The sequence below is a fragment of the Mus caroli genome, chromosome 1 (genome assembly GCF_900094665.2).
Source record: "Mus caroli chromosome 1, CAROLI_EIJ_v1.1, whole genome shotgun sequence".
Classification (NCBI taxonomy): Eukaryota; Metazoa; Chordata; class Mammalia; order Rodentia; family Muridae; genus Mus; species Mus caroli.
The window spans coordinates 31,367,365-31,378,604 of record NC_034570.1 but is presented as its reverse complement, the minus strand read 5'-3'; the positions used below and the strand labels follow the sequence as shown (position 1 = coordinate 31,378,604).

At 46.7% G+C, this 11,240-nt stretch overlaps 1 protein-coding gene across 1 annotated transcript in view; it reads right to left on the bottom strand.

Moving 5' to 3' along the window:
- C1H2orf92 (chromosome 1 C2orf92 homolog) overlaps nucleotides 1-9,397 on the bottom strand; it is a 40,039-nt gene extending 30,642 nt beyond the window's left edge. The window contains exons 1-4 of the mRNA XM_021172835.1: nucleotides 9,244-9,397; nucleotides 6,875-6,937; nucleotides 2,978-3,064; nucleotides 1,102-1,185 (exon numbers count right to left, since the gene is read on the bottom strand). Of these exons, the coding sequence (XP_021028494.1) occupies nucleotides 1,102-1,185; nucleotides 2,978-3,064; nucleotides 6,875-6,937; nucleotides 9,244-9,328 (319 nt within the window). The 5' untranslated portion in view covers nucleotides 9,329-9,397. The remainder of the gene's footprint in view (nucleotides 1-1,101; nucleotides 1,186-2,977; nucleotides 3,065-6,874; nucleotides 6,938-9,243) is intronic.
- Between the last annotated feature and the right edge of the window lie 1,843 nt (nucleotides 9,398-11,240).

The window sequence follows — 11,240 nt, the reverse complement described above, 5'->3', positions numbered from 1 at the left end:
TGAGGCAAGCCAGTAAAGAACATCCCTCCATGGCCTCTGCATCAGCTCCTGCTATCTGACCTGCTTGAGTTCCAGTCCTGACTTCCTTTGATGATGAACAGCAGGATGGAAGTGTAAGCCGAATAAACCCTTTCCTCCCCAACTTGCTTCTTGGTCATGATGTTTGTGCAGGAATAGAAACCCTGACTAAGACAGTTAGGATCTAGGAATAATTAGGAAAGGGAAAACAATATGATTAAAATATATTGTATGAGAAAATATTAAAAATAAATAACACCCACATAATAACACTCCGTCAGTATATCTAGTTTATATAAATGTTAAAGACTAAGTAGATTTGAATAATTGAAGTGAGGTTTTAATTTTATATGTCAAACTTTATGCCATTCAGAAAAAAATACTTATAAAGATTAAAGATAAGAGCTTCTAAAAAAGAAAAGAAAGAAGACAGTTCTTGCCAGCTCTGCTGACGTATTGGCAAAGGAACAGATTCCTGGGGCTCTCCAGTCCTGTCAAGTGACATCTGGATCTTCACCTTTCTCAAAACCTGAGCAAGAGTTTCAGAGAGAACAATGAGGCAGCTCTGTAGGGCTGTAGGAAGTCCTAAAGCAAAGGTCTTCCCACACGCCCCAGGGTGTGAGCATGTAGGCAGGTTGGCCTGTTCCAGTCACCCAGGCTATTCTCCCCTGCTTTGAGAAGCAGAGTTCTTTCTTGGTATTTGAATTCCACTTTCTGCTTATTTTCTCAGGACTCCAATATTTAAAGGAACAGATTCTAGCCACACAACAACAGGCTTAACTTCCCTTTGAAGGAGCAGAACAAGTTACCTTAGAGACAGCCAAGGAGTGACCTCAGAGACAGCCAAGGAGTGACCTCAGAGACAGCCAAGGAGTGACCTCAGAGACAACCAAGGAGTTACCTCAGAGACAGCCAAAATGTTACCTCAGAGACAGCCAAGNAGTTACCTCAGAGACAACCAAGGAGTTACCTCAGAGACAGCCAAGGAGTTACCTCAGAGATAGCCAAAATGTTACCATAGAGACAAGGACGAGCAGGAGACTTCTTCAAAACCTAAAGCTTTCACAGACAGAGGTAACTTACCAAATATCTTAGCCAAGTATTCATCTTGCTTATGTGAACTTGATTCAAACTCAGAATCGCTGATGCCATTATGGTGGAGATAGGCTGTGAGAAATCAAATTTCAGCTGTGGTTAAATCTCTCCTCAAACCTAAACCTTGTCTCTTTAAAGCCCCACTCCTTTGCAAGGCACTTCTATAGGAAGAGCACACAACTGGTGCTTTAGTCTCCCTCTCATTGCTGTGAAAAAATTACTCTGACAAAAGCAACTTTAGGGAGAAAAGATTTGTGTTGGCTTGTGCTTCCAAAAGGATACAGTCTATTACAGTGTAGAAGACAGGGAGGCAGGAGCAGGATGTTGGCTGGTAACATCGCATCCATGCTCAGCAAGCAAGGAGAGATGCATGCATGCTTTATATACTGCACTCAGTTTTTCCACCTCATACAGCCCAGCATCCCCAGCCCAGAAAATGGTCCCACCCACATCAATTGATAAAATCAAGATAACCCCTCATAGGCATGCCCAGAGGCCCATGCAAAATTAATTCTGCAAAGTAGAGAAGTAACCATCACTGTGACCCCCATGCTTGCTTTGTCTGAGTGGCGCAGGGCATCTACGGAGTATCTGCAAGCATCTAAAGTTTGGGCCTACAAGGTGGATCGGCAGGTCAGGGCACTTCTGACCAAGCCTGATGAGTTCAATCCCTGGGACCCACATGTTGGAAGGAAGGGACCAACTCCAGACGTCTGCATGTACACCATAGCAAATGCATGCGCGACACACAAGACAAACAAATGTGTGTGAAAATAAACAGAGCCTGAAGCTCCAGCACACAGCCTGGCAGAGGCCATTTCCCACTGTTTCTTTGCAGACAATAGGCCCAAGCCACTGACTGATGTGTGTGCACACACAGGCTCTAACTTGAGACTGAAACTGGTAGAAGGGCCTGAGTGGTGGGTGCCAAAAGCCAAAAGCAGGGCTGCTTTGAGCCAATAAAAATCAAAATGACAAAGGCACAGTTATCTATTAATGAGACGTGAGGGAGTCATTAGAACAGAATACATCTAATCCTTAAGCACTTCACTGAAAGCATGCCCTAGTGTATCAACTAAGGGGATAGCCTAAAACTTGCCACAGAGCAAGCTAAAAAGACAATGCAACAAAAGTATTCATGTGTGAGCTTTTATTGAGTGGCCTATAAAATGCGTCGGCAGGATCATTAGTTACAAAACTGCTTTCTTTACCTATAATGTAATATCAGCACAACACATATTTCTGCTTTATTTTGCTAAGTAATGACCCACTCTCAATATTACTTAATGGAGACTGCCTTCTCTGCTATCTGCATGATTTAGGGCTCACATGCATGGGGGCGGGGGAGGGGCAGTTATGTTGCTTTGGTTTGTGTGCAAGGCCAGATGTTTTCTCTTAGCCTAAGCACTTGAGTATGGGTGTGAATGGAGAAATCAGCTGTGTGGCCCTGGGCAAATAGTTTACAAAGGCTGAGGCAGGATGGGGGTTAGAAGACTGTGCACCCCAAGACTAGCAATTCCTGGGCAATAAACTATAAAGGGTGAGAGAGAAGGAGGTTCAAGATGTTACCAGAAACAGCGATCCCACTCTCTGGACAACAACTGTAGTGACAGAAGCTGCCTGACCCTGCACAACAGCCACCCCACCCCCAGATGAAACAGGCACAGTCATTCTTTAACCACAGGCTTCATAAGTCATACAGTTTACAATGAGGGTCCCCCATCCTCTTTTTCTGCATTTCAGCTTGGCAGCGCCCCACCAATAGCTGGTTTCGAGGCTGCCCAAGTCACAGGCCATCACACCCACTAACCCCCACACAGCCTGTAAGCACACGTGCGCGTTGAACCCATTGACATATACTTGCTTTCATTCACGTCTCTCCCCGTGATCAGTCTGCCAGCTGTTTGTGCATCATCTAGATTGCTGGGATACACCTGCAGCACGATCTCGTCTGAAGAGAAACACGCGAGATCATTAGCACCCGATGTAAGCACAGTCTATCTTGGTCTGTATCTACCTAGCGCATGCACAGACTCGTGAATGAATGAGAAGTCAAACTCAGTGGATGTAGGATGCTCTGCTCTAAGATGCCACCATAACTACAGAATCATGATTGCACCAGATAGTACACTGTAGCTGTCCTCAGACCCACCAGAAGAAGGCTTTGGATCCCATCACAGATGGTTTTGAGCCACCATGTGGTTGCTAGGAATTGAACTCAGGACTTTTGGAAGAGCAGCCAGTGCTTTTAACCACTGAGCCATCTCTCCAGCCCCTGCATTATGATTCATAACCGTAGCAGAATTACAGTTATGAAGTAGCAATGAAAATAATTTCATGGTTGGCAGGGGAGGGGTCACCACATGAGGAACTGCGTTAAAGCATCATTAGGAAGGGTAGAGAATTACTGGTCTAGTTCCTGGAGTCATTCTGGCCTGCCTCTGAGTCTGTTCCCAAGCTGCCCCACACACAAGCAAAATGTCTTTCTTATGTTTCTAAGACTCACACCCTTTCTTCTCTGAGATGCTGTCTCTCCCAGTGTTAGGTCAAGGGGCCTGTTCCCTTACGATGCTAGTTTCTCTCAGAGGCTATAAAGCCCACAGCCTGAAGAAACAGCCACTTCTTTCCAATCCCTTCAAACCTCGCCCTCCCCAGCTCTGCCCTGGGACAAAGAGTTAAGCTGTCTGTCACATGCTGTGTGCGGTTTTTATAGCACCTTATGAATGGTTCTACCCAATGCCTGCCTCCTCCACGCTCCTGAGGTGTAGGTGAGATGCCTACCATGCACACCAACGCACACGAATGTGCACGTGTACACACATGCGTGCACACTCACACCCCCCCACACACACACACACATGTAAAGTGATGTGGAAAGCAGGTTCCTTTATGGGAGGGATTTCTTCAAAGGCTCCTCTGGGCCTCCCCCTCCCTGTCGTGCTTACTATCTTTCTCTTATTTTAGCTATCCTTCTGCAGTGGTTTAAGTGAGCAGTGCTTGTGTGTCTGGACAGTTGGTCCTCAGTTAGTGGCACTCTTTTTTTTGGGGGGGTGGAGATTATAGGACTGTTAGGAGGTACAGCCTTGGTAGAGGAAGTATATCACTGGGAACAGATTCTGATCTGTTGAAACCTCATCCCACTTTCTGTTCAATCATGTGCGAGTGTGAGTGCCTATATGTGCCTGTGTGTGCATACGAGTGTGTGCAGGTGTGTGCATGTGTATGTGCGAGTGCCTTGTGTGCATTTGTGTGTGCTTGTGTGCATGTGTGTGTGCACATGTGTGTGCACGTGTGTGCTTGTGTGTGCATGAGGAAGCACAAGTGTGTGCGTGTATGTGTGTGTGTATGCGTGCATGTGCATGTGTGTGTCCCTCCTTCCTGTTTGTGAACACAAATGTGGTCAGCCAGCTCCCTATTCCTACTGCCGTGCCCTCTCTGCTACTATTAGCTCTATTCCTCAGAAGCCATAAGCCAAAATGAGCCCCTTCCTCCCTGAGTAGGTCCCTGAGTTTATCACAGCAGCTAACACACATTCCTACTGAACCCTGGAGGTTTTAACAGTGACACCTCTACTCCTAAGTCCCAGTTGTGCTGGATTTAATGTGCTGTACTGTTCCTTTCTAACACTCCTGAATCCAGGCTCTGTCGTGGTCTGGCAGCCCTTTCTCCCAATGATCCTCATCCCTGAATGCAATTACATGCAAACCCTTTTCAGGAACCAACAATCTATGCCGTTATCCTTTTCCCTTGTTTGATACTGAAGTTCAGTGTGATTTGGGGCCAATAGGTTCAAAATCAAATCCCAGCTAAGACATGATCTTGGGCAAATAGCTTTACCTCTTGGATCTGTGGTTACCCTCACCAATAGGATGGGGAAGCGTTTAACTCAGAGGACTTTTGTGAAAACTGTGCAAGAGGGTCCGCAAGGCACTGAGCATAGGATGAGCGTGAACACTGTGTCCAGGGCCAAACACCTCACTGCCAATCTTTTTTTTTTTTTTTTTTTTTTTTGGTTTTTTGAGACAGGGTTTCTCTGTGTAGCCCTGGCTGTCCTGGCCCTCACTTTGTAGACCAGGCTGGCCTCGAACTCAGAAATCTGCCTGCCTCTGCCTCCCGAGTGCTGGGATTAAAGGCGTGCGCCCCACGCCCGGCACTGCCAATCTTATAATAGCAAGCACAGAGCAGCTTCGGAACACATCAGTGCTCCGCTCTGTGGACTGCGGGGGTCAGGATGGAAAAGGAGAGAGTGTACCACCCAAGAAACGAAGGTGTCATTCACAGAAAAATGGGCTTTCTGTCACCGAGTCTATGCTTCTCCATCTCAAGCCTCTGTCACCTCCTTCTGCATCTGCCTGTGGTTGAAGCCTCAAAGGGTGCAAACATCTACACCCTCAGAGAAACTTCCTTTCCCACCCTCCCTGGTCGATAAATTGAGGCCACACAACACACAGAGGTCCTCAAAAGACAACGGAGACCCAAGAAGAGTATTGCTTCTCTAGATAGAAAATTTATTAATTTTATATATTTTGGAGGATGGTTGATAGAGGATCTCACTGTACACCCTTAGTTGGTCTTTGTAGACCAGGCTAGCCCAGAACACACAATCAGCCTCGCTCTGCTTCCTAAGACCTGGTTTTAAAGATGTGTGCCACCAGGCTCAGCTTGAATAAAAAATAATAAATTAAATTTTTAAAAATTCAAGTGCTGAGCGTGCACTTCTCTATCTGGAAAGCAGGATGTCTGGAGGCAATGTCTGGAGCTGCAGCAGCCATTATTCTGCATAGAGACACAGACATCAGAGAAGGACCAGATGATCTCAAAGCGACTGGCTTTAACCTGAGATGCTTGAACAGAGGAAACCACTTTTTGTATCACATTAGCAAACAGTGTGTAACATGTTCATTAAGGGCAGCAAAGCCAGGGTTGGGCTAAGGAGAGAAGGAAAAAAAATCCGGTGTCCAAGCAGGCAGGACACCACCCCAAGGCTGAGCAGACCTCAGGAGGAAGAAGTGGTTCCTGCCAGGAAAGGCTGCCCACAGAAAGCATGAAGAGCCTCACTCTGCAGAAGGTGTGTGCCTCTGTTATCCAGTGCTTCCTCTGCAGACCACTGTGAGTCAGAACCGCTCCCTCTGCCTCTGCCTCCCTGACTTGTAGAAGATCAGCAATTCCCAGTCTGGAGTCGCCCAGATAAACTTTCTGGATCTGGTGATGCACATCTTTAATCTCAGCAACTGGGAGGCAGAGGCAGGTGGGTCTCTGAGTGGGAGGTCAGCCAAGGCTACACAGTGAGACCCTGTCTCGAAACAAAAACACGTAAACCTTACAGGACTGGGGATGCAGCTCAATGGTAGGATACTTGCTTAGCGAGCATGAGGCTCTGGATTTGACCTGTAGCGCTATAAAATACCCCTCTACTAAATCTAATGTCCCCCAGGTGGGTCCCAGCTCAGCCTGGGGCCTCATGCTGTCTGCTAAGCTGAAATCATCCAGGCAGGAGTGATATGGTGGGCTGAGGTGGTTCATGGCTTCAGTGAACTTCTGGATGGCGGTACTGACCCCCTCACCTGCCCCCATTTTGAGAAGCAGAAATCTTACCAAGGTTTGGTTTATTGCCCCATTTGCTTAATTCTGGGGCCCTTGGATGCTTAGAGGAACTGATTCTTAGCCACAGAGCAGAATGCTCCCCTTCCCTCCTACCCAAACCACTAGGAAGAGGTAACTTCTTCAAATCCAGCCTCAGGTTCCACAGGAGACTACTTACCAAATAGTCTATCCATATCTTCTTTGAGATGCTTTGAACTTGAGGAAAAATTGTTCTCCACACCTGCAGGAGAAATAGGATTCCCTGTGATTACATCTTTCACTGGTCAGGCAAGCATGACGGTGTATGTCTGTGATCTAGTATTTTCAAGGTAAATGGGGCCAGGACCAGGAGTTCTTGGCCAACCTTGCCTATAGAGCAAGCTCAAGGCCAGCTTGGACTTCACAACTCTGTGTCAAAAATACATAAATAAATAGCCTTCCTCTGTATGTACCACCTCTCCATGCTAGATACAGCCCCAGTGGACACCTGAGCCTGCACACAGTATCAAAGCCCATGTATGTTTTCTCTCATGTGTACATACATGTACTGTCTTTTCCATTTTAACTGTTACTTATGCTTGGTGACCATGACTTTTGCTCTCTGTGGTATAATACCAAACAGGCACTAATTTTGTTTGCTACTATGGAACTTTTGAGGATCCCAATTGTGGCTTAACGATAAAGACATGGAGATGTCTGTATACTATTAAGTTGTTGGCCTGTTTGCCTGGGCAGACTCTTAGCTCATGTAACTTGAACTGATTTCTCCAAAGCTGCCTGTCTCCACAAAACTCTCTCTGCTCTCCTCCCTACTCAGTTCGAGTCTCCCTTCTGTCCTCCTGCGTCTGTTTCCCCCTGGTCACTCTGTCCATCCTTCTGCCCCAGTTTCAACCACCAACTTGTATTATACAAAAAGTCACACTCCTTTCTCATCCAGTTGGCTTTGGGGGTTATCCAGACCTTCCCCATTGCAACTTGTCTTTGTTTTGGGGCCTGTGAGGGAGCTAACATTTACATATCCTGCTAGCTTTACACAGCCCAACAATTAACAACTGAAAACACACAGACACACTCTTCCATAGCTAGTAAATACAACATTTGTGGGTCATTCCAACAGTTTGCCTTCTTCAGTTGCATGAATAGAAAATTCACTCTGGGGCTGAGACTGAAGGTTAGTAATAAAGCCTGTGTTCGAGGTCTGAGTTCAGTACATCCCAACTGCACATCTCATCTGCAACCTTCAATTCTCTTCCTAGAGTCAAGCACATTTGCCTTGTTTCTTCTCTCTGGGCTGTTTAAAAGGACTGGATCACTACCCCAGCTTTGAGCCTTTATTACAAGAGCAAGCAGGCTTAAAAGATGGTGCAAGTGGGTGTTGGCAATTCATCTTGGCTCCGCCCAACAGCTACCTAGCAACAGTCAGGACATCCCATCAAGTAACTGTATCTGTGTCTACTACAGACTAGCTCTGCTGGCTGCTTCAGTCAGTGAAGCTCCCTGGTGCAGCAAGCAGTGGCAACTACAGAGACTCACAGCTGATCAAAGAGATGAGAGTTTGTGAGGTTGGGATCCCCAGCCATACATGGGACATCTAGACCATAGCTTCCAAGCTGCAGCGAACATTGCAGAAGGGAGACAAGAACGTGAGAGACAGAGGAAGACGTGGAGTGTGTGCAACACTGACTCCCAGGTATGACGCAGCCATCATACGTGGGTACCCACAGCAGCCATGACTATCTGCACAAAACCTCCACTTTACATCAGCTGACACCTTGTCATGGAGGGGGAATGAGCTCACAAGGTCTCCCCCACTCCCTGAGGGTTTACATGAAGTCAATGATTCAGGGTGGGGTGGACATCTTCAGTGGTGTAGCCACTAATGTGGCACTTCTACAGACAACTCCCCCATCCTGCTATAAACAGTGTAATGCAACTCACTGGGCTATTTTACAAAGAGATGAAATTACAAGTGGGAGTAACTGGGGTGAAGAAGGAGACCGGAGAGAGTGGGGTGGGAACAACAGGTGACAGGTGAATTTAAACAAATACACTACACACAAGTACAAAAATGCCATAGCTGGGTGTATGTAATCAGTATATACTCTATGTAGACCTGGCTCACTATGTAAACCAGGCTGGCCTCCAACTCACAGAGATCTGACCACTTCTGCCTCCTGCCCGAGGACTGGGACCAAAGGTGTGTGCCACCACCTCCCAGCTTAGTATATACTAATTTTAAAATATGAATGTGTGGATAAGATTGAGAAGTTTGTGGATGGCTGTTTTTTCTATTGATTGTTCTACTTGTGAGAGGTTTGAAAAAAATTTTTTAATAAAGGGCTGATATTTCTAAATATGGGATAGTTTTACAAAGCTCTAGAATTTGAGGGAGCGTCACAGGTAGGCAAGCTCAGGTAAAGGAAATAGGACATGAGGAGGGCTCACTGTCCCATCCTTGGCAGGAAGGGCCCACCAGCCAGCCTGGCTGAGGCTCCCTGGGGGTCTTCCATCCCTCCAGTTGCCATGACAGTATACTGGTGATGATACCTTCAATCACAGGGATAGACAGGGGCTCTGTGCCCCAATGGCTGCCCAGGAAGATAACAAAGGAGAAGAACACAGTGTCGCTCATTTTTGCCACAACCAGAATGCCATCAGGGAGGAGCCATTCTCCTGGACTGCTCGAAGATAGGACAGCCCCGAGTTCCAGGATGCTGTGGAACCCGTGTTCTGTGAGGTCACACTGGGAAAGGGGCAAGTCTGTAGTCAGGGACGGAGAGGGACACTTGTGATCCTCAAACAGTCTCTCTGTTGACTGTCTCAGCTCTCTGAGGTCTGGTTAATCCTGAATGCCCTGCAACCTAAAGATGGGAATGTATCAACAGGATACACAGAACAAAACTCAACTGTGGCCACTTAAGGCAACTGGAGCTAGAGCCACCAGGTGTACTGTATTGGTCAACATAGCACATTAACAGGAGGGACAGGAGAGGTGGTCCCACAGTGGTAAAGGGCTTGCTTGGCACATATGAGGCCCTGAGGTGGAACCTTAGCACCAAGAAAACAAGAATGGATTGCATTAGTGAAGGGTTCTCACTATAGGTTAGCTCTGGAAGGGCCAGAGATTAAAGATCTGGTCACCAGCCCATGAAGACAATAGACTCTTTAGGAGGCAGGACTGGTGACTGGAAGATCACCAGAAATGGGCTGTTTCAGGCATGTGCTGGTCTGAATAAGAATGGCTGCCATGGGCTCATTATATGTGAATGCCTAGTTATCAGGGAGTGGCACTGCTTGAGAAGGACTGAAGAGGTGTGGCCTAGTTGGGGAAAGTGTGTCACTGGGGGGGTGGGGGGGGGCTGGAGCTTTGAGGTTTCAAAAGCCCAAGCCAGGCCCAGTCTCTCTGCTCTTCCTGCTGCCTACAGATCCATATGTAGAACACCTAGCTACTTTCCAGTACCATGTCTGCCTGTGTGCTGCCATGCTTCCCACCATGATAATCACTAAACCTCTGACCCTGCAAGCAAGTCTTACTGAAGTGCTTTTTTTTTTGGGGGGGGGGTTCGAGACAGGGTTTCTCTGTATAGCCCTGGCTGTACTGGAACTCACTCTGTAGAGCAGGCTGGCCTCGAACTCAGAAATCCACCTGCCTCTGCCTCCCGAGTGCTGGGATTAAAGGCGTGAGCCACCACGCCCGGCTGTGAAGTGCTTTCTTAAAATAAGAATTGACATGGTTGTGGTGTCTCTTCACAGCACTAGAACAGTAACCAAACAAGGGAATACTGGGACCCTGCCCCATCTTGCTTTTTGGCCATCATAAGGGGAACAGTTTGCTCTGCCAAGCAGCCCTACTCCACCATGATGCTTCGTCTCGCTGACTTCATGTACTGAAACCTCTGAAACAAGGAGTCAAAGTAAACCAAAGTAGACCAGGCTGGCCTCGAACTCAGAGAACTGCCTGCCTCTGCCTCCCTAGTGCTGGAACTAAAGGCATGTGCCACAACTGCCTGGCTGAGAATAATTTTTAATAGGAGCAATATTTACAATAGTAGAGTAATCTTAGTCTATTTGAGTCATAATTGCAGAATACTAGTTTGTGTTTCAATTAGAAACTAGTGTTTAACAAGACCATCTCTACAAGCAATGAACGGTCACTGGAAGAGAGACTCAGTCTTCTCCGGGTCAAGCTCCTGATAAGCTATCTAGTCCCAAGAGGTCAGCCCTAAATAAACTGAGCAACACTAAATTATCTCACTAAATAACTGTACTTAGACACACATACATCAATTATAGTCAAAGAATAATAGGCTATGAACTTCAGGAGTGGGAGGAAATGACAGGGTTTAAGGAAAGAGAGGGAAGGAGAGTGATATAAATACAATACTCATATATGAAATTATCAAAAAATAAAATTTAAAAAAGTTTTAAAGAAAATTACTTTTAAAAATTCTATTTCCGGGGCTGGTGAGATGGCTCAGTGGGTAAGAGCACCCGACTGCTCTTCCAAAGGTCCAGAGTTCAAATCCCAGCAACCACATGGTGGC